Genomic DNA, 24,451 nt, shown 5'->3' with positions numbered 1-24,451 from the left:
TCATCAACACAAAAGTTCCAAGGTCTTAATAGTCTAAATTAGAAATAAAAAATTCGCTCCTTTTTTGCTCCTTTTTTGCATAGTGGTTCAAGAATCTTCAGAGTAGATGTTTTCAAGCAAATTGAGATACAGCAAAATAGCGTCAAATGGGGTCGAGTGACATTAAAATGAAACCTTTTCAGTCCTGATTTGGATTTCAAAACCGAATTAAAATGTTTTCTTTGTGTCAAAAAAGCATTCTGAATATAACCAATTTTTGGCTGAGAGATTAATTTCAAACTTTTCAAAAGTTTTCATAGATTCGTCTCTTATTCATTTTAGAGTGATTTAATCATACTAAAACTATTATTATCTGTTTTCGATTTAAATTTCAAGCTCTTTCTGTAGCTCAAGAAAACGGCATAAAACTTCTGAAATGAATGAAAAACAAAAATTATTTTATATTAGTTTTTTATATAAATGCTTGTTGTCGAAAAAATCTGTCATACTTGCACAGGAACCAGTTTCTCTGGTTGCTAACTCCTTTGAAATTTTTAAAAACCCGAGTTTGGCTTTTTAAAAACCCGAGTTTGACGATTTCTTATGGATAAAAAAAAGCCATCGTTAGGTGCAATTTTTATTTCAATTCGCATTTAATTCGGTTGTTTCGAGATTTATTGATAGAAATGTAATATTTTTTGTTCCGGATACACTACATTATACTTCAATATCCTGGAAATTGAGCTCTCCCATGTAAGTAAATAAATTTTCATTTGGAAAACAAATATTTAATTTTATTTCTCATTAATTTTACACCTTTTTGTTGACATTTTCCATATTGATATCTGGTTTTTAATAAATGAAAGTAATTTGATAGCAATCTTAGAGAGGTCTAAGAAATACATGAGCAGTGTTGGAAAAACCCAGTAGCCAACAATTTAAAGTCAACTGTATCAATCAGAATCCATTTTTGGCAGTATTTAAAGTTTAAATGGAAAAAGAAGATTCATTTTGGATCTAAAAAATACCTTTCTTGAGAAGTATATACTTGAACACATTTGAAGGCATTTGTAGGATTTTGCTATTTGTCCAATCAGAATTGAGAGACGTTGATTGCTTTAACCGGTCCAAGTGATTTGGGGACAATTATATAAGACATTACATAACAATCAGGAAACATCTCTATGGAGAAATAAAAAGAATAAAAGCAAGAATTTTATTGGCAAATTTCAATTCAGTTAGAAAACACTATTTAGTGATTATTTCCCTATCCAAACTTTATTCCAATTCTTAACTAACACAGAACAGATTGCTAGGTAAAATCAACCTAAAAATTCTCAATCAAACACAATTACCAATTCTTTCAGCTAACAAGTAGTGGCTATCTACCAAAGCTGTTATGAACAATCCACTAACTTTTCATTAATATCTCACAAGCAATTGAATTAGCGGAAATCTTTCGAATTTTTCTTCTGAACGTTGATCACCTAACTTTTTCACAACAAGCAATGCAGAGCTCCTTAAACAGTCAGTCGGATATATTTCTGGATCAGGAAGAGCCAGAGGAAATCATGGAAGACGAGTCTGAAGATGTTGGGAGTCCAGAGTCCCGTGCAACATTGGACAATGGTGATGGCGAAGATGCGGCTCCTGGATATGGCGTCATGGGGCCGAGCGACGAAGGGGATGATGCCCATGGTCACCATCCAGATGAACAACTTATAAATGGTAAGAGTCTAAAATTCTAATTGCTGAATTTTTTTCACTTCAACCGGTATGTTCTAACTCGAACAATCTTAAGAAATCACACGAGGATGTGGCAAATTTGTTCATTTTAAATCTCTTGTCGCGCTTTTCCATAGTAACCTAAGGTAAAAAAAATGGTGTTGTTATTTAGAAGTTTTGTGCTGCCTCTGCAACATGAACTATTGCAGAACTTGAAGCAGAAACTATTTTCAGCTTAGCGTTGCTCCTTTTGCCAAATTTTGAACTGAAATGGCTCATCCAACTGAGAATGAAAAGCATTTTGCCTCGAAAATTGGATGTATGCCCTCATATGAAAACTCTTCCAGCAGGGCTTCACATTCGAAGTTTTTTTCAGACTAATTTAACGCCAGAGAAAAAACAATAAAAGTCCCTTTAAGCTTAATTTGTCAACAGCTCTATACTTTCAAGCTACACCGCTCTCTACTTTAATAGTTATTTAAAAAAAACTCCAGTTACCAAAAAACATTTTAAGAAAACATTATGATTCTGAGAGCAAAAATCATTTTTGATTAGTTTTCAATCGTTGAAAACTTCGTGCATTTTTTTAATGGGCGAAATATTCTGCTTTGTTACCACAACTATTTTTGCTTCGATTTTTTCCATTAATTTATCATTATTCTAAAACACGTTTCTTTAAAATGCACTCAAATAGCTTTCAGTCGTAAGCTGAACTTGGAGCCTTATCGCTGGAAGGTTGGCTCATCCAAGAATTGTATCAAGTCAAACTCGTTTTTCGTTCTAATTTGTCCTCATATGTGTTCACATGAAGCCCCAATGTTCACTCTGTTGATCTTATTTGGGCTCGAGCTGAGGATTTATCGCTTATCATTGCTAAATTTCAGTCTCTAACTGAACAAAAATTTCTGCTGCTGAAATATAACTGAATGTTTGAAAATTTCGTGGCTAATTTTTCAATTTTATGAAGGTATTCTCATTTCCATCATTTCTTTTAAATATGCGAAAAACTTTAATGCTAGAAAATTGATACTTAAAGGTTTCCTCATTTATGACTATGGAAAGTCAATGCTAAAAAATAGAAGACTCAATCAATCACCCGGAACGATGACGATGCTTCCTTGCGAGTTATGTTTGAACCGAGTCGGATCAAGCACATGTTAGTGTTCGACCAAAAAACCCTGTTCGAGAAGGCTTCATACTCATCATCATGGTGAAAGCATAAATTTGAGAGGTCGAAACATTTAACATACAGTAGTCGATCTCAAAGTAAAACATTTAACATAAAGGTAATCCGCTCACTTTAAGATCCTCAAAAAGTGTATTAGATCACCTGCCATGGCAATGATAGCATGTGAAGACGAGCTCTCACCTGATTTCTAGCTGCAAGTCTAGCACACCCCGAACAATTTTGGCTGCAATAGTGGTAACACGTGAAAGTTCTAGACTCGAAGAAACAGCTTCGAAAAAATATGCTTCGCTCAACAAAATTGCTTGGCCTGGAAAGTGAGAAAAAATAGAAATGAACTAATGATAGACATGCCAGGTTCTCACAAACCATCTGCAAATCGCAGAAACTTCACTTATTCTCATTGTTTACGGTCGAAAATTGAACTGTTTTTTTTTTCTCGGTCAAACACGGTTGGAGTTTCATACTTTTCTCAGCCAACATTTTTTTTTCAATCAAATACTGTCGAAATATAAATAATTTGCTTTGAGACGGTTAAAACATATGGAACTTGTTTTGAGACGGTCAAAACGTACAAGTTTTTAGTCGATTCGGTCAAAACATAAATTGAAAACCTCAACCCGGGTGAGTTTAATTAATATTTGTTTTCTGTGCTTTAGATCAACCAACCCTCTTGTTTTTAGCAAATGAAAGCAATGCCCAAAAACACATTTTTTCAATGAACATTTTGCAGCTGTAGAAAGCATATAAGAAACTTAAAAACGGCTAATTATCCAATAAAAGTTCAATCAACATGAAATTTCTATAATCATTTTACAACAACATCATCAAAATTTGAACTAATTTTGATAAGTTATTTTAGTTTGACATCAGAGATCTTAAATCTTAACCTCCATCCTAAAAAAGAGCAGGCTATATTTTGTTCCCACAAATGGGAGGGCGGTGGTGAATCCTTCCGCAACTGTTTTGCCTTTTTTGGTCGCCCGTACTGTAGTCAGTCAGCCATACCTGTCAAGGGCCAAATTTAACTAAATTGACTAGAGGCTACACTCGGATTGGGGGGTGGGGGAGGTTTAAAATGAACTTGAAAGAGAATGGATGAAAGGAAAGGCAAAGAAAGGTGTTTTGAGCAAATTTCATAGGTTCCATTTCCACTGTTTTCTCTTTAATATTTCCATCATTTTTATATTTAAAGCGGAAGTTGCTAGTGAGTTAAAGTCTCCTTGAAGCGGAAATATACTAGAATATCCATTAATTTTTCCCACAAACCGTGAACAAAAACATTGACGGATTGAATGAACTGGGTTGAAGACCGAAAAATGGGTAAATTTAGTGAATGAATTCAATTCCGTCAATACATTTTTGATGATCATCGCTGATGAAAAATACTAAATTGGAAATATTCGAGAAGCCTGCTTCCATTCGAATATCTATTAATCAATTTTTACTCTCAATTACATATTTGTGAAATACTCATTTTTCATTTACCGTGTTCAATTATAGCACTGATTTAAAGAATTTTAAAAAGTGATTCGATTCTTTTTGGATAAAATTCAGGTGTTTATGGGCGCTCATAAATTAAACTGGTGTCGTTTATCTTAGATATGCTTGCGGCTTCATTAAAATTTTAGGAAAAAGCAGAATTTGCTGTAGTTTAAAAGATCTTTGTTGAATAATTTCATAAAAATTACAAAGAAGCCGCTTGTTTATATCAAAAAGGGAGAAAACTATCTTTTGAATTTGATATTCACAAAAACGCCGCGAGCTTGCGCTTCATGTTGGCAATAATAAAATTTCTTCAAAAAAAATTCCAGCCCGGGATGAAAAATTAATGTTTTATCAAGACCTTACAGGTATTTTTAATAGCTTAGAGGATACTGTATTTTTAATCTTTTTCCTTGTTCGAACTATAAATTTAAACTTGATATGAATTTTTAAATGTAAAAAAGTTGATTTTTTTCCAGGTGATAGCTATCCCTTTGCTATTCAATGAAAAAAAAAATTAAAGGAAAAAAGGTAATTACATTTTGTAACCACTTTCCTTCAAATCTTGTAATTGTTTGTCTGCAGTTTCTAATGCATTCTCATAATCTGCACTAGTTGTGAAACATTATATACTTTTCGTCACCCCATTTGTCTGGTGACCCAAAAAAAGGATCAAAATTTTGATTTCTAAATTTCTACTCCGGGCAAAGCAGGTCATTCAAACACCTTTTCTGGTGCAACAAAGACTAATCTATTGTTTAATTAATAATTAGCAGCGATAAGTTTCATCCGTCTAATGTTTGAACCCAATTGTCAAAGGTTTGATATTAAATATGAAAATAGCGGATTGTAGTTTGTTCTGCCGTTTTATTGTATTGACTAACTATTACTATTAAACCTGCCGACCATTAGTGTTGGATGTAATATTTGAAGAAAGCAATTTAATAAATATAATTGACTTTATTTTATTGATCCGTTTCTGAAGGCGAGATTGCTTTTACGACACTTTCGCGCCAGGCATTGATTGATAACAGCAATAACAGTTATTCTGAATTTAACACCAATAGTTCTAGTCATACATAGATATAATATGGGGCAATTGTGTGTGTACCAACCAAACTACATGAAAGGTTCAATATTTAGTTATTGTTTTATTGCCCAAAAGGGGGGTTTGGTTTATTACGGCCGTTTAATAAAAATCGGCCGTAAGTAAAGAAAACACCTATTTGTAATGGCACCCCATTAAAGCCATATAGCCTGACCTCATTTTGTGATGTTGAATTATATCTAAATATTCCATGGCCGTTTTATGTGTGCCCATAAGGTGTATATTTCAGATCTACTCCATGCTGCCTGTAGTAATAAAATTAAGTGGGTTCGAAATTAATACACCAATCTCAACTTCAGCCAGTCGCAGCCAGTAGTCAAACATTTCTACAATGCACAAATATAAAGTATTGACACTAAAATGTGAACGAAGTGCGACTAAGTTATACTTACCCGGATGTTGTGAACAATATTTCCGATTTTGATTAGAGCCATTTAGGTCATAAATGTGGCGGGGTCAGACTTCAAGGGAAGAGCGCTGTTAGTTTTTAATTGATCCCATCCCAAGTGGAGAAACTGACCGGCTAGACACATGTTGATATCATTGTTATTATGGAATAATATACTGTGCCATATACAGGGGAGAGGCCATGATTTGAGGGGGTTGGCATAAGGCAAAACTAGATTGAAAAAAACTTTCGACGCAATAGAAAAATCCATAGTTTCAGGCTTTAAGAAAGTGTCAATGAAACTTCAATTAAGCTGAAGCTTCCGTTTTTCCAAAAATCATATAAATGATTTTTTCAATAAGCTTTTTTTCTCATCTCATATTGACCTGATCAAGTATATTGCAAAATTTTAATCTGATGATGGGTTTGTATATTAATACGACACTGAGCCATTAAATCATATTGTATTGATGTTTGAAGTAATAATAAAATATAAATTTGTGCTGTTTTTGACAGGCTCTGGCATTTATCTTCTTTCCTTTTCCTTTTCATCATTTTCTGCACCAGACTAGAAATCATACGCCATATCAGCCATAAAACCACTCAATTGCCTTAATGCTGCTTTGAGTATAAGAACTTTTCAATTTCGCTAATATCCTCTCAGATCTTTCGACTGATCAAAAGATAAGAAGCAAAAATTTTTGGGGGAAAATTAAAAAAAAATTTCAAACTCAATTTTTAGGTTTTTGGGCAAATAGATTTGATGCGATATGCTTGCGGAAATTAAAGTATCGCCTCGGCTCATAAAATGGCCCGTCACTACATATGCTCGACGCAATTATAATTTTGGTCGCTATTATTATTACAAGATATATTATCCCTAAAAATCCTGACCGTGTCTTAGTCGTCATCATAACTATTGTGTAGTGATAAGTGGTTATGGTTTGTTCACTTCGCTTCGGTGGCTTCGACTCCGACCATTGAACAGTCGGAACAAAGGCCTATGAATTGGTACTCATAAAGAAATAACTTGACTAAAACTTAACCAAGTCAACTGATATCACATTTCAATCAGCAAAAAAAAAATCAATTTGTAAAAATTACCCACAAGTCAACAAAATATTCAACAAGGTAAGATATAGTTTCATTCAGTTTATAGGGCGATTTTTTGAACTAAAACGCCTTTCAAAAAAGTTGGAGTTTTTTTTTCTGCGGACATCTTACACACTTCAAAGAACACAATAAATCAAATGGATGTCCCAATTTTTGTAAAAAAAAAGGATCACTTTTTCCAAAGTTTATGAATATAGTTCTAAGTTTGGCAAAATAATTATGTCATTTTTTCGTCAAAAGCAGAGCTGCTTTTGATAAAAATCAATTATAAGAGAAAAAGTTAAAAGCGAAAGTATCAGGTTGTAGTGAAGGATTTATTTTTTTACTTGATTACTCTACTTGAAATTATGAAATTTCATGTGCGCATATTTTGTTCACTTCAAACCGAGCGATTTTCCATAAATCAATTTGTCATCAAAGGTGATGAATAAATTCGCCCTTTCAAGTTTATAAGCGCACATGAGTATATATTGTATTTTGGTGTCATATAAATATTATGCGGCTGAATTTATGGGAGATTAGATGGAAAAGCGAATGTTTATAAATCTACCAGATAAAGGATACTTTAAGGAATAGCATCAAAGGTCATCTATTTAAATGTTTGGAAAATGATGTTCTAATAAAATGATCAAACTCAAAGAACCACAATGAAAACGATTTTTTAGTAAGTTGATCCCTCTTAAAAATGGTTCTCGGATCAATCTGTGCAAAGCTGTAAGATGCGCTGCTTGCTATAAGAATTTTTTTTCCAGCGAGTAGCTTGGTTCAAGTTTTCAAGGTTTTTTGTTGACAATAACCCGGTTCTATCCGGAACATTCAGATTCTGTACAGAAACGTTCAGTTAGTTCTTGTTGCGACCATTGAAACTGGGAAAAACTTTGTAGACAGGCGTTTTAGGTTTTTTTTTAGTTTTTTCCACACAAAGTCAGGTATAACAAAATGTCATCGGATTGGGTTGAGTGATATATCATATTGAAGCCCTTTCCATCATGATTCGAACGACATTCTAAAATTGCCAAAACAATCCTATGGTCAAGAAAAACCGGTTTGAAACTTTTGAATTTTTTGGTCTGTTTCAGAGCGAGTAACGCGATCGAGTAACGTTCTTTATGTATAAAAATTACCAATTTAGGCTATTTCTTCATTAGATTTTTTAGTTTTGGAAGCCTTATTTAGCGCTTCTCTGGCAAAAAAAAATGTTCCAAAAATACTATTAGTGCAAACAATGAAAGAGAAAAAATTTTTGAACAATATTTTCCATCTTCAATTTTTAGTTTTTGAAGACAATTGTAGTCATTTATGCCAATTTCACTGAATTTGTACGCGTTTATATAGCTCTACATCACAAGACGTGCAAAAAACACTAACTTGAAGAGAATGGGGTCGGAACATTCAGTGCCACTCGCACAGCAACCGGCTATCCTTGTATTAAATAAAGTTTGATTGTGTGAGTCACAGTTCACAGTTCTAGGAAACTTTCCGTTCTCAGATCAGGAAATTTAATCCAAATATTTAAATATTCATGATGAATACCTCAATTATTCTTAACTTGTGTAAGCCTCTGTGGAAGTTAAATTTTAAAAGAGTATTTTTATGGTCGATTTAGTTCGGCGCCACATCAAAAGTCCGAGAAGTCGATTCAAGTGAAAAACTCAAAGATCTCTTCAAAGGAGACCAAACTAAACAAACTGTTATGAAAATATAATCTTGTGTATGAATTAAGTCCAAGTTAGTGTTCAAATAAATTTATAATTTATGACTGCCTGACAAGTTATGGTTACTTTCAAAATTTACAATAACTCGGCAGCCACTTGGTAAGTTTGCCAACTAATTTCAACTTTGCTATTTTCTCATAAATGATTTCAATTTTGGTCAGAAGTTGTCCAATTTATCTTCATATGGTTTATGTAAGTTTCTTCAAACTCGACGACATTTGAAAGAGGCTTTTAACAAACGATTTTTTCCAATTGAATAAATTTGCGAATAGAAGTTTTTTTCTCATTTTTTCTGCCTTTATTTTTTTTTGCATGTATCGGAGTCAAATTTGCGATGGTATGACCCTTAAGAGTCAAATTAAATTTCAATTTTTATTATGATACCAGTTTCGAAATTATTGTCGGCCAACTTTGGTCATAAATTCTACCATTCGTATATCTCTGCCGTTAGATGTTATCCCTATTAATTTAGCAGCAATCAAATTTGTGAGTTGTGCTAAATAAACGGGGCTAAAGTGAGGGCTCTCATTTGTGTATTTTGGGTCACAAGCAAACGAGGCGAGAGAAAACGAGACTGGAATAAATGGAAATTTAAACAAAGCCTTTTTTGATCTGCTGGTCATTTCAATATGATATAATATAAAATTTAATGGCCTCTGCAAATATCATAACTTACAGTCATAAAACGCGATAACTGAATTATCACATCAAAAAGTGTTTCTTTTCCGAGGCGCTATTTCACAAAGTCGAAAAAAATTTAAAACAACTTGAAAGCAGAAAACTGACGAGAATATTCCAAATCAATCAAGTCTCCATATTTGATTGTATACATTACGGCTATTTATGCAAAATAATATCTGGTAATTTTTGTTTGATCCTCAGTTTTTTTTTGTTTTTTGTTTTTGTTCAGATCACTTATTTTGGTGAATGAAAGAACAAAGAATGATAAATGAATAAAAGGCAACTATTTTGTCACGAGCCGTCAACCCCGACCATAAAACTGCTGTGAAATTATGAATTAGTTATTATTTTCATACCTTTTCACAAGAAGCCTTCTACGCCATTTGGCAAATTTTCGACAATAAAAACTGGTATAAATCACACCTTTATTGCACAAACATAGTGGCTGATACTTAAATTAAAACGACCATTAACTTTTATTTCATTTTATTATTCCTAATAAATAATATCTCAGAGTGCCCTGTTAATTTGTTCAACAGGTTTGCAGTTGTAAAAATATAATAAACATAAATGTGATTCATTAGCCACAAAGCCTCGGTGAGTAAACTTATGTAAATTTTTATCGATTTTATTTAATTTTCGCAAATGTTTTCCTGCTTGAATTTCACAGTATCGATTTTAATATATCGATCGCAAAAATGCAATATTTTCAAGTATTTGTTCCTCGCATAATATATATATTTTATCATATCTCTGGAAAATTTTGAGCTGCCGCGGGGCGCATTAGAATTTAGTTGCGCAGCTATAAACAAAAATTCATAATCTTTTCTGCGTATATTTACAAGATAATAAATGAATCGTATCAACTCAATTCCGCCTTATTGAATTTTTCAACCTGGCCTTTCTTACCTACACTTTTAGATGTTGTACCTTTATTCACCCAACACAGTGCTATGATAATTTGAGTTGAACTTATTTTAATTATTCCGAAATAAGAAATACTGGGTTAATTAAAAAGTTGTCGAATTCATGGTTTAGAAATACTGGGGTTTTGAACAATTGAAGTCGCGGGTAAATTTGCATGATGTAATGAATGGTACGGTTCTAATTAAGTTAGTTTGGCTCATAGACATCTGCAGTTTTCTTTCCAATTGTTAATGTTTTTCTGTTTTTATCAAAAATAAATAGAACTAAAATAATATACTTTTTATTTTGATAACTGTTAGGCGTTGGTTGGCGTTGGCCATCCACTTGACTTGGAGTAATTCGGAGTTGGTTGGTTATTTGGTGGCAGAAAATGGCCATTGCCGCTTCTTTTCTTTTCTCTTCTCCATTGAGGCGTGACGACAATCAGGCAGTGCAGGATTGTTGATTATTTCGGTGCATTTTAAGCCCTCAATTAGGTCGAGCATTTAGAAAGGACTTGTTCGAGGAGAGAGGGGGGATTAGAGAAGAGCGAAAATGAGTTATGGGACTGGAATTGAATTCGATAATAAACGGGGAGGTTATAAATATAATAAATGCCACTCATCAACAAAACAATCAATGGAAGAATTTCGACCTCCGATTAGTCCCCGAAGACCTTGAAATTTTAATAATTCAATCATAAATACAAAATATCGCAAATCAAGTGTGGCCAAACTTGAGCACATGCTAATCAATTCCGCCGTTATATGTCAGTAATAACTTATAAACCCAACCCCCTCCCCCCACCACCATCGCCACCTCTTCATCCTACCCCCTACCCGCCTGGTTTATAAACCCAGCAATAACCTGACATCTTTTTATTTCCATAAAAGTAAACTGCTTTCCATGCAAATTATATTTCAGCACTACTCCAGTAATTCTCTCGCCGCGACTGCATTTCAAACTCGCTCCGGTGTAAATAATCTTCCCTAGTAATAACTTCTGACTTCTGATCCGAGAAAATCATATTTTCCAAATTAAATATTAATTTTCATATTTATCATTTTTTGCACGAGTTTAAAGAAAAAACTAAAATTTATTCAAACAAAGATAAAACTTGTTCAGATTCGTCAAAAATGGAGATTCCGTCGAGCGTAAGTGACTCACAACCTCAAAACGACTATTTTAACCAACACTCAAAGACTCCTGGAGTTCAAAGACACCTGTCAGATGACTGGAGTGAACAAAATGGGTCCTCAGATCTGAATGCTGAGCAACTTCACGAAGAACAGTCTAGAGTAAAAATGACACCACCTAATGCCGAGTTCGTGTCGGAAGTGAAAATTGAGACGCGACAGGCCGACAACATTCCGGCTTCGGCTCTGAATCCGAACCTTCAAAGTTTGGGAATTGATGCTGCGACTCAAAAACTACTGACCGAAAAGTATCTGCAAAGTTACCTATCAAGCGTGCAAGATGTAACATCAACTAATGCTAGCCTGAATGCGTATGCGAGCCTGCAGAACTCACAAATGCAACAAGAGCAGCAACGTCAAGTTCAACAAGTGACGCAATACCTGCAAAGTGTGTTTCTGCAACTCGCAATGGCATCCTCGAATAATACAGCTGGCAACGGGTTGTTCCAACCGGGTCAAAATACCAATGGAGGAGGCGCAGGCGCCTTGTTGCACCCTTATTCAGGTCTTCTACTTCAAAATGTAAGTCAATAATTCTGCTACTCAAAATTCAATTTTTTGGTTCATTCAAGAGCGTCTTTCTAAATTATTGAAATCCATGGGTCGTTATTTTTCGAGAAAAAAAATTTTCACGCAAAATTTTTTGTTTCAGCAATACTCATCGTTCTCCAACATGCTCGGAATGCACCAAAACTTAAACCCCCTGTCGGTCAATTCGCTGATCAACAAGCACTCACCCACCAACAACAATAACAACAACAGTCTCAAAATCCCCACACAAATCTCAGCCACAAACAACCACCAGACGTCGCCGCTTGCTTTCAAAAATGATCCGCAGTCTTCCCCAAATTTATCATCTCAATTCTTGTCAAACTTGCTGGGCTCAACGAATAGTTTACCTCCAAACTACCCACTGACTTTGGGCATAGGCCAAAGTCCAGTCATTACCAACCATAACCCAACCGGTTCATTTTTGAACTCTGGTTTCAAACCGCAACCTTGGGATTTGGGAATCAATACTGGAATGGCAAGTTTTCCCCTGTTGAAACGAAAGGCGCATATGAGTTCTGATATGAGTCATCCAGCGTCGGATTTGATCATGCCGAAGTTGATCAAAGCCGAGTCTGAAAGATCGCCGATTGACACGAAGAACGTGAAAAATTTGCCAACTGTGAGCAATGGAGACAGTCATAATTCATACAGACATCGCTGCAAGTTTTGCAAAAAGGTCAGTTTTCAGCCTGATTTTTAAATAATTTCTTTTTAAAATCTGTTTTCTATTTCTCGCAATACAGTTTGAGGCTAAGTCTAGAGTCTAGTCATGGACCCGCGACGTTGTAGAACCTGAACTAAAAAAGGAAACAAAAAGCCGAATTGTGTTTTCATTTACAATCTAATCCTGTATCGTATAGAAGATTTTTTCCTTAAGACAACCAATTGAAGTTTAATTAAAGTTCGAATTTTTAGAAGTTATGACAAAATGATACAATTTTTATTTGTCTTGAAATCAATTTCGATTCAGAAAACCTATTGAACTTAAATAATTAGTTCTGACCCGAGTTAATTTCATCTATGATTCATGCTTTGATTGTTTCAGCCATTTGGCAGTGACAGTGCACTTCAGATCCACGTGCGATCACACACGGGGGAGCGTCCTTTCAAGTGCAACATCTGTGGCAACCGATTCACCACCAAGGGCAACCTCAAAGTCCACTTCCAGCGACACAAGGCCAAATACCCATCCGTGGAGGTCAGTGATTGTTTGACCTTTTGACCCCAACTACTCGCACGCAAATCACACATATGAACACAAACGTCAACTTCCCATAAAAATGTTGCTTTTAACAACGCTTCAATCAACTTCCCATAAATATATTGCTATTAAAAACGCAAAATAATTTCATTTTAATAGAAGTAGCCGCTTGCTGTGCAAGTAACCCAGAATATTCCGACAGTTATTTATAAAAAGTCTTATGAAAATTTTTTTACCTTTTTTTTAATTTCGTTTTTAGAAGGTCGTATTTTGTGTGCGTGGCGTGGTGAGAGTTCCTAAAAAACGATCAGACAATTAAAACGGCAGTTGTCTTCCATTTTTCATTTTTTTAAATGCCTGCGAAGCATTAATTTGTTTTCCTTCATTAACTTGTTTTCCTTTCGTAAAACTGAGTTATTTTCTTGAATAACCAAATTTCATATAAAAACATTAAATGTTACTCTCGCTTTTACTTGCTCGAATTCGACCAAAAAAATTTCAAACTGGTTTTTCTCAACATTAATTTTTTTTTTTGAAAATTAATAAATCAGACAGAGAGAGAGAGAGAGCTATAATATGATACATCACTCAACCCATTCTGATGATTTATTTGAGGTACCTGATTTTGCGAAAAAAATACAAAAAACCCGAAGACAAAATTCCTACCCATTTTCAGTGGCCGGAACAATTACTTCATTTGATAGCCTTTTCCAAAACTGAGAGATGAAAGATTTAACAATTTTAGAGTCTTTTCGTGAAAATGACTAGTTTAGAAAAAGATGATAGACCTCCAAAATATAAAAAAAAAGATCATAATTTGGTGAGACTACTTTTTTTTACTTTACTGGAGGGGCTACGATAAAAATGACTGTAAGTTTTTAAATTAAATTGCTATCTAAGTAAGTCGTTATCAAAGTAAGCTGGTGATTTATGCTAACAGGTCAAATTATCAGTGCTAAATATCTAAATCACAAAGATACGATGCATGATCCATACATCTTTGATTTGAAAGTAATTCAATTTTGGGTTAAATGTTTTTGACTCTACCCTTGGGTGGAATTGCGACTTGGAAAGCACAAATTAGTGTTTCAATCGGGCGGGGGAGGTTGGGGGAGGTTGCATTGAGGCGGCAGTCGGAATCATAAAAGGGGTAGAAAATTATTATTTCAAATAAATTTGGGCGAGCAAGAATTAATCAGGATTTCACCCATCGCGCAGCTGAAAGATCAAAAGGTTTTTCATCAAAATTTTATACCTCATCAAAAATGAAATTATACGCTAGAAAAAGACCGGCTTCTTTAAAGTCGAACAAAATTTTATTTCCTTAAGGCTATTCTGATTAAATTTCTGAAAAACCAGAGAAATACATGTAAATATATCATTATTTTATCACAAAACCCAATCCCAGCTTAGAGATACATTACAGAGAAAATATTAAAGATGGAAAAAGCCCTAGTATAATAATTAATTTTAGATACGCTCAATTTAAACCAGCAGAACTCAACTCAGCGGCTCTGATAAACAACAAACAATATGTAAACTAAATTTAGGGTGACCTAATTTTCCTTCTTTGATATTTTATGGCCGCGAACTATTTGTGTTTCTGAAATTCAATGAAATGAAATATTCCAACACTTTTTCATCAGCAGTGTGCTTTCCATCCTTTTGCAGTATAATTTTTTTTTACGAAAAGTGATTGTACTCATTGTTGTCGTTTAATGATTCGAAAATTTCCAAAACCCAATTTTCAGCAAAATTAAATCTTGTTTTTGCGATGTGACCTGGTCGTATTTTTTCAGTTCTTGATTTTTTTCAGAGAAAGGGGTAAAAACTCCGATTGAAAAGTAAAATTGTATTGTTGAGTTATAAAGAAGACTTTACTGAAAATGGATTAGTTATTCATTTTTTCTGTCTTCTTTTAATTCGTCTTCTTTGTTTTTATCAGAAAGGAGTATTTGAAATGTAATTGTAAAAGCGTAATTTGTATGATAAACTAGATTGGGGGGTTGCATTGGAAGGAATAATGAATCGAATCCCATTGCCATTAATTTTAATATTCAATCTGACAGCTTTGATAAGCAGTTAATACCTCCCAGAATGCATTTCACTAAAAAAGATTATTTCACTGTCAAAAAAATTTCATCCTTTCCATCAATTCACAGTCTCAATGGTACGCATTAGCATAACTAAAAATAACATATTCCATAACCTAATAGCAAAGACACACGCTCCACTTTAAATACAATATTGAACCAACTTCATCGAAAATCAAAGAAACAATTTCATTATGGATCCCAAGGTTTCACGAAAAAAGTATATCAAAGTCGGATTTAGCTCAGTTTAATTCTGAAGATGTAAAACCAAACATCCTAGTGATATTTATTTATATTTTTGAAACCAGATTTCAACAAGAGCACTCAGTTGTTGAGCGAGTAGCGACCAATTTTCAAGCTAAAAGCAAAATTTTATTGACAATTTTTGTTTATCATCAAAAACTTCTATTTTTGAGTCCAAAGCCTTTCCTCACTCCTCCACTGAAGCATAAATTGATATCAGTATTTAGAGAAAATAGTGGAGCTGTTTTTCAGTTAATCTGCTATCATCAAGAGAGCAAAACTGTATGCTTCAGAGAATGAGAGATTGAATAATAGAGAACGTTTTTGTTCCGGTCTTAAAGAAAATTTGTGCTCCAGAAAAATTTCGAAATTTCAACAATGTTTGACAGAATATTTGATACAATCTGAATATTTTGGCAGAGTATTTCATAAAAAATATTTGATCCGTTTTAATGATGTTACTTTGGTTTGAAATTTGGCAAAACGAATTTTACTGTAAGTGGCAAACATTACAAACAAGTGGCAAACATTACAAAGATTTTTTATTAAAATCATTTTTGACAATTTAAACCAAAAAATTATTTTAAATCAGCACTATAGAAGCTTGTTTAGAACAAAATGCTGTGAAATTTCGATAAACCGCAAAAACATCCGTAAATTAACAATTTCCAACCTTATGAAATATACCATCAGAATTCGGCAAGTTTTTAGCTGCCTATTACAAAAAAATAACCCAAACATTTGGTAACTGTGTGAGGATTCATAAAACACTTGTATTGAAAACAGCCCATTGAAATGAAACAAATTGCTTGAAAAATGCCAGTAATTTGCTATGAGAATTGAGTTTGTTGGTCGGCCTCTGGTTTTTGTTTATTTTCTTGATATCTTTTTTGTCTGAAAGCGAAAAAAAATCACAATAATTTATCACCCTCTAATCCACTAGCTGATTTTCTTGAAGCAATCAACCATTTGTCTCAAACAGTTTGTGAAAAACGTAGCTTTCTTTTAAAAAGTTAAATATTATATATTTTTGTCGATACTTTTTCAGAAAAAGTTGAAAAACTGCTTCTTCTTAAATTTTTCTTGATTTGGAGTGTGATTGGTTTGAAAAAGTTTCATTTATTTTTTGTGCTAGCTGCCAACATCGAGATGTTTGGTCAGTTCGATTATTTGTCAAGGAATACATTTGATTTTTTTTTCAGAGTTATTTGTTACAGAGCTCTTTTTCACAAAAACCTGTATCATTTGACTTCAATATCTTTTTACCCATAAAAATACACTCAATTTTTTATTTTTTGAAAATAATCTTCTCAGTTTCTAGTAGAATCAAGGCAAAAACAGGCACCAAAATTAAAGGTCAGATGAGGTCAAGTGATATGTCGTATAAGAGCTCTATCAATGCCTGAAAGTTTTCGAGAACAAATCTCAGTGTGGACTGAAACCGGTGTAGATTTTTTTGTAGATGAAAATTGAACAGAGTGTCAATTTTGATTTTGATTAACTTGAAACAATCGTTGCAAAGTTTTTGTGAGATTTAAGCCATTGGTATTTTGCAAGGTATGTACTTAAAACATATCAAGTCTAAAACTTTTAGCTTTTTCTGATTCAACTTTTTGTTCCGACTTTCGATACGAAAGTAACGGAATATTTGTGCTCGGGTGGGTTTTTTTTTCTTCAGACAAATTTCGACTTTTTAACTAGCCATTTTTGACGGAATTTTTTTATATCATTCAAAAGGTATTGTTGTCCTGAGCTTAAATTTGAAAAAATATTTCACCTGTGATCATTTTTCGTAAAGTTATGAGGGTTTAAAGATTGCCATTGACCAATTTGGGACAATTAACGCGCGATATAATTCGAGCTATTAACGCGTAAGCGGAGATTGAATCCGTCTTAGAAATTCTTCCAAATTGGTTGAACGAAGCTTATTTGCCAATTTTGATTTGTTACAAGGAACGAAATCTATCCTTTTGTAGTTTATATGGCGTGTGGGGGATGAGTTTCATTTAAAAAATTTCAAATTTTGGAAAAAAAATTTTCAATTTATTTTATTTCATTTAATTTTTTAAAGTTATTACTGCTCCATAAACCTTAAAAGGCAGTCGGAACATTCAGGGCTTCGCCCTGATACGAGCAGTCTTGTTTGTATAAATGATCATAAATGTATTCATACCAATGTGAATAAGAAGAATGTGAAAAAATAATGAAAGGTTCAAAATACGTATAAATTGATAAAAATCAAAAAAGCATGGGAAATTTGCGATAATTGCGTCAATTGTGATGGTACATAAAAACTCATTTAAGACAAGAAAAATGTATTTATTGTAGAAAAACAGGCGGTTGAAATCTTGAACTAGAGGAAATATTACCAAGATATACTTTTTTGTTTTTCTACGAAACCAAAAATTACGAGGCATTGAATCTGTAATGAAGTTATAGAGTCAACACATCGATATTTTGATAATTTTGTTTCCGGGAAATTTTTTTCAAAGTAATTTGAATTCCAACTTTGTCTCTAAATATTTTCTTAGCGAGACGGTGTCTGCACAAACTTCCCTCTGAAATTACGTAAATGTTTGTAACGTCAATTTTATTCCAAAAATGACATTTTAAGAATTGTTACACTGTTCTCTATGTTGCCTCTATGAATTAATGCCATTAAATTTTATCGTCTTTTTTATTGTTTTTGTACAACTTGTGCTTTTATTGATCTCCGATGCAAGAAAGATATGATGATTAATTCATAAATCGGATTACTATTTTTTGATGTCGAGCTTTATTGTCTCAGTTTTTATGACTGTGATATGATTTTTACGGCGATAGATCGGCCAGCCCTGCTTTTCATTCGCTGCTTTTTAAGGGGGGGGGGCTGTCTGTGGAGATTATAAGCATATATAATAGTATCGAATTTCACTTTTTTACAAACTGATGAGTAAAATAGTAATGGCAGGATAAATATTAAGTTACTGATTTATTTTATATTCAGGAATAAAGTGAACTGCGGGAAATGATGATTGATTTTAATGCTAATTGACAGGTCAAAAATTGACAAGCGCAAAAACTAATCGGAACCTAAATAATGCACACATATTTTACACCTCGGGCGTAATTTTTCACTCAAAAAGGGAGAAAATGGGAAAATAAAATGGCGTAATGAGAAGAGACATATTATATTTGTCGTTAAATTAATTCACCTCAATACTTTTTTGACAGCTCAGATATGTTTCCACGTGAATTCCTAATATGCAATTGGAAAACGTCAAAACGAATTAGGAAATAAATTTCCCCCACGTGTCATGCCAGCCAGTTCTCATTTTTTCAACTTCCCAAAATTGTTCAGGAAAACTTGACACCATATCTGCCATGTAACATTAGTGTCAAAACTAAAATTCTTAAAGTTTGTTCAGATTCAAAAAATAAATTAAAGTTAAAAAAAACTATGTAAAAAAAGATCAAGTGAAAAAGTAACCATAAATTCACCGGTCTCACTTCTATAAAACTTTGGGATCAGAGTTGATTTTTACGAGGAAGAGAAAATTGTGAAAAAATTGAAGTTGAATAAAACTTGATGTCGCCCTTAGGCTCTTTTTATGCCGAATAATTGCCTTTTATTCCGCAATATAACGCTTTTTGACACTTTCTATTTATATTAAAACTCGAGGGGAATTTAGCCCACAAAGAGGGGATATATTTTTGATGGAGGCAGATTGAAAAGCATTCGCTTATTGCAATCTGACAATTGCATTTTTGTTTGAAAACTGAAGTTAACATAATTGCCTGCCGCGCTCGCTTTTATTATAAGTCAATTTTTACAATTCTTTTTTGACTATACTACAAATCTAGAATTTTAAATAAACTTGACTCTTTCAAAAAGTACTTAATTATTTTTTTTGGAACAGTATAAGTTTAAAGTTTTCGAGAGTTGCGTAAGAGAAATAGTTGCTTTGTAAAGGTCTCAATTTGGTCTATTTTACTTCATGATAATTTTTTCTTAGCTAAAAGCAAAACTTTTGTTTGAAATTATGGGGTTAAAATTGCTGGGTTTTTAGGGGCAAAAGTGACTGCTGATTATGATGATAAAATTGCTTATAAATGATTGACACATGTCATTTTTAAACAGAACTGGCATAAAGCGACCGCTTTTTAATGATTTTTTGATAATAATAAAAATCTATACCATGCTAACTTATCTTTCTCTGCTCTTGTCGAGCCTTTTTGCATTTCCCCGGTTTTTGTTCTTTTTATCCTTTTTCAATGAAATCATTTCGATTTCAATTTTTTCATACCAGCAATTTGCTGCCTTAAATATGCTCTGCTAGGGTTATATTTATAGGCTAACTTTAGTAATATTTCAATAGAATTCACGTCCATAATTTAAATAGAAAAAAAGTCCTTCTTTTAGACATCTTTAACTTATCTCTCAGTAAGTTAGTGAAAATGGTAAATTCTGGTTTAAAATGGAGTACTTGAGATTTATACTTGAGCCTTGTGGTGGTAATATTTTCAACAATCCAAGTTTTCCTTTTTCAGTCGTCTTTTGTACTTTTGTCTTCTTGCCATTTTTAAACGTCAATGTCAAAATCACTCCTGCTTTTTATTGCCACCGTCTCTTAATTTTTTATGTTGAGCGCTCCCCGCCCGTCAATCAAATTTAAATGCTCAAAAATCCACATAAACTGTCAGTAACATCATAATTTTTCAATTCCACAGTTTTGTATCCTTTTGCTCTGCCGGGGAAAAGGAACAGAAGAACCTGTTTTTATCAGCAAATTGAACAATAAATGGCACACATGTTTTTGTGATAAGTTGTCAATCCAATCAAACTAGAAAATAGAGACTTAACAAAAAGCTTTCAATCAACTTCAGGCTAAAATCAAATAAACTTTATGAATTGTAAATTGTTAAAAGCATGTCATAAATGTGCTCCCTTTCTCAACCGACGTCTCCGCGTAATTTCCCAAAAATCAGGAAAAGAAAAATGGCACATGTTTCATAGAAAAATGTATCTTAATTTAAAATACAAGACTTAATTAATTATAACAAACATGTAAAACTGAATTTAATTATTTTAGATGAACTCCAATCCAGTTCCAGAATATCTGGACGCCAACTTTCCGACCCTCCTCTCCTCATTCCCAGAAAACCCAGTCGGGTCTTCCGGCAAGCCGACACTTCTAAACCCAGTTCACCCTACTTTGAGCCACCTCGGACTGATAGGTCGATCCGGTTGCTCTCAGTCTCCGACAACTCGAGCCGAGTGCTCAGGGGCGTTCGATCGTTGTCCCAGAACGTCGGCAAACCAAGTAATTGGAAGTCCTCAGATATCCAAATTGGATCCATCGGTATCGCAAAGTCCAGATATTTCACCCCTGGCCATTCTATCGAGCATAGCAGACGACCCAAATTTGAAACTGAAGCTGGCGCAGGATTTGGAGGCAATGAAAACGAAAGACGAGACTAGCTTCAGTGATGACGAAGACGACAGCGATTCGGACCAGGTGTTCGTTGATCCCAGTCAGCAGCCGATCAATTTGACTACTTCAGCTGGTCAAAACGAAAACAGGTTATTTATTGATGATGGCTACTATAGCAATTTTTTTGAATTAGTTTTAGCGAGATTTCGATTTACACTATACGGTGGTCTTTCATTTGATTTTGCGATGCTCGCTTAAGCACTATTTCAATTTACGTATTTCAATTTTTTATATATATAAATTTAATGTTATGTTTTCACGAGTAAATAGTAAATTAATTTTTACTGTTTTTAACTTTAGTGATGAAGATGAAGATTCGTTGGATCAAATGAAGCTACCGCCCCTACAGGTTCTACATGTGAACCCTGAAGATGGAAGCGACTCGGTAGCCAACCAGATTGCGGCAACGGCAGCCGAGCAGTACAAGCGAGAAAGTATCAACCAATCAGAGTTCTCAAACGTGAACTCATCAAGTGAGACGATGAAACTTCAGGCGCTAGTTGACAATATTGAAACTAAAATGGGAATTCACTCCAAGGAATTTTCGAGTCAACATTTGCCGCAGACCGCTTGCGTTTGCAACGTCTGCCAGAAAGTTCTCAGCTGCAAAAGTGCACTGAAAATTCATTACCGCATACACACTGGTAAGTAAAAAAAACTTACTTCTATCAAGCATGATGTCCAAGGTTCGAAGTCCAGATTGATCAGATTTTTTGAAATGATTTCATCGATTTCTAATAGTTTTATAATTGATTCAAGCGTTTCATTTCATTGTTTTTTTAGGCGAAAGGCCATATAGCTGTGAAATTTGTCAGCGAAAGTTCTCCAGTCGAGGAAACATGAAATTGCATCAAGAGACTCACAAGGAGTCACACATGCACCTTAAAAGTCAACAACTGAACCAGTGCCATGTATGCTACATGCACTTCGACACTTCAAATGCCCTTGACTTACATATGAAGTAAGTAGTTTCGAATTGACCATTTACCCTAACTTACAACTTAGCCTAAAATTGTCACTTCTTATATTATTTTTTGAAATTGAACTTGTCAATGAGATTTGTCTGAGCCTGTTCGGAATTTTCTGGTTCAAGTCGCTGTAACATTACAAAGCGGGGTTTGACTTGGAGCCATTTTGCGAATTTGTGTATTCTTGTCAATTAAAGACATTATTCGTTGTATTTGCTTAATTTATGACTAAAATCGCACAGGTATGAAAGGTAAAGGAAGGTTGTTGAGTGTTTAGTTAACAGAACGGTTCAATCAAGTCGAAGGGGAAATTGTTTATAGATATTTTACTTGTTAAAATATCAAATTTATGTAATACTAATGCCAATATGAGGGAATTTTGTTTAAACAAGCCGGTTTTATTTTGATTAACTTTCCCAAACATTACGGCTCAACGCTACAGGGACTGCCATCATCCGATCTGAAAATGAAAGTCTGAACAAGTTGCGGATAAAAATTTGCTCTCGTTCCATTTATTTGAAGAACATGTTTCCGATTTCCATAATTTATGGCACAGTTTTTGACATTAATATATGGATAAACATTGAGGAAATTTAATGAAGTCAACTTGTAAAAGAGCCGCTCTTCTTCAAAAGCTTTATGATTTGATAAAGAGAAATAAACAGAATCGACTTGAAAGAAACGCACATTTTAGCACCCAAATCGCCCAGCGCTATAGCACAAATCAAAGACTTCGGCTGAGAAAATAAACTAAATTATTTTATGGCAAATATTACCAACTCGCAAAAACATGCCAACCGCCGAACATGAAATATTTAGACAAATTGACTCTGCCTCGAGGCACAATTAACTATACGGCCTATTTTCTTATAGGTTTTTCAAATTATCCAAAAATAACATTCTATTTTCCTCTAACTGGTCGTAAAACCTCAAATTGAGACAAACTGAAGTTCGCTCAAAAAACGTCAAGCAAACCATGAACATTTTCCATAATTTGTTGGTAAAATTTGTTGGTATGGTTTCAGGGATCACACCGTTGAAAACACGTACAAAATGCACCCATCTCTCCAGGAAACAAGCGATTCGACTATTTTGAACTTTTCTTCCTCGTCGCTGAAAAGTGCTTTCGAAAAAATGAAGCAAGAGAATGGAGACTTTGCGATCAACGAAAGCGAGTCAAAACAATCTACCGATTCTGACTGTGATAATTTGAACTCAATTAAAACCGCAAACTCGCAGAATGAAGGTGAAAACTCAGATGGGGCGGAAATTTATTCGATGCTAAATGAGGACGAAGATGAAAAAGGTGTGAAAAAAGAGTCGGAATCGCCTCTTGGATATTCAGGAGATTCTAGCAGAGTTTCGCCATCTGAGAACTCTCAGGGTCAAAATGAATGTTCCCCGCATCAGTTTTATCCCGTTGGTAGTTCGGCCAAACAACACGTCTGCTTAACATGCTCGAAGCCATTTTCATCGGCATCAGCACTGCAGATACACACACGTACTCACACAGGTGACAAGCCGTACAAGTGTGCAATTTGTCAACGGGCTTTCACGACGAAAGGTAACTTGAAAGTTCACATGGGAACTCATATCTACAATGGACCCAGTAGACGAGGGCGTCGAACTTCAAATGACCCCGTAGGTTTGAACCCAGTCGGGATTCCCGGGATCGATTCGGCATCCGCACCCTACTTTCGTTCCTTGCCGGTATCCAATCAAAATCAACTTGTCGCTAATCCGTCATCAATTTTAGCAGCCGCTGCTGCCGCTTCGAGTTTGTTTCCTTTCTACAACGTCCAACCTGAACTTAATCGGAACCTGAATCCGAGTGTGAACACTAATTCTGCTGGTTTAAGTTCACGATTTGATTTCACACTTCCCACATCGTGGGGTAATGATGCAATGAACAAGTTATTACGTAATACACCTGGTAACAACTCTGAAGCAATTGCTGCGTCACAAGCTAGTTACATAACTTCGAGCAACTTTGTCAAAAAAGATTTTGAACCAAAAGATCGAAGTATCATCACAAGCCCTAATCAAGCTACTACAAGCGTTTCAATTGCTAACACAAACTCTTGCTTCCCTAAATCTTGTGAAAACCAAATATCTGCAGCGCAGAATAGTATTTTAAATGCCCTTTTGAAAACCTGACCTAAATGACATTTTGTCCAAAACTTAGTTCTAAATTTTGCGTGAAATTTATGCAATTTGTACAGAATCAGCAAAAAAAATTAAAGCGCTTTAGCGTTTACTTTTGTAGCTTCTTTATCCTAACTTCTCGTATAAAATTGTATCTCAAATCATCTTTATCTAAATCACAAAATCTCACATTCCTATACTTTATCTATTTGTTTGATGTTTATTTTATTTTGCAAAACACTAAAAATTGTGTATTCGAACTTTATTGCACTAAATTCAAGTTAATAGTTGAA

General features: G+C 34.2%; 1 protein-coding gene across 3 annotated transcripts; it reads left to right on the top strand.

Moving 5' to 3' along the window:
- The first annotated feature begins 1,142 nt into the window (after nucleotides 1–1,142).
- On the top strand, nucleotides 1,143–24,451 carry LOC134846138 (sal-like protein 1). Of its 3 annotated transcripts, none has more exons than XM_063863362.1 (8): nucleotides 1,143–1,707; nucleotides 11,412–12,004; nucleotides 12,135–12,710; nucleotides 13,080–13,232; nucleotides 20,644–21,134; nucleotides 21,346–21,689; nucleotides 21,829–22,006; nucleotides 23,039–24,451. In XM_063863362.1, exons 1-8 carry the CDS (start codon nucleotides 1,488–1,490, stop codon nucleotides 24,168–24,170), a joined length of 3,687 nt encoding a protein of 1,228 aa, XP_063719432.1. In that variant the 5' UTR covers nucleotides 1,143–1,487; the 3' UTR covers nucleotides 24,171–24,451. The 3 variants fall into 3 exon arrangements, with proteins under 3 accessions (XP_063719432.1, XP_063719433.1, XP_063719434.1); XM_063863363.1 differs by lacking the exon at nucleotides 1,143–1,707 and adding an exon at nucleotides 8,817–8,891; XM_063863364.1 differs by lacking the exon at nucleotides 1,143–1,707 and adding an exon at nucleotides 9,886–9,977.

This window comes from Symsagittifera roscoffensis, chromosome 5, assembly GCF_963678635.1.
Source record: "Symsagittifera roscoffensis chromosome 5, txSymRosc1.1, whole genome shotgun sequence".
Lineage (NCBI taxonomy): Eukaryota > Metazoa > Xenacoelomorpha > Acoela > Convolutidae > Symsagittifera > Symsagittifera roscoffensis.
The sequence above is the reverse complement of the archived record's forward strand: the minus strand, read 5'-3'. Positions and strand labels throughout refer to the sequence as shown.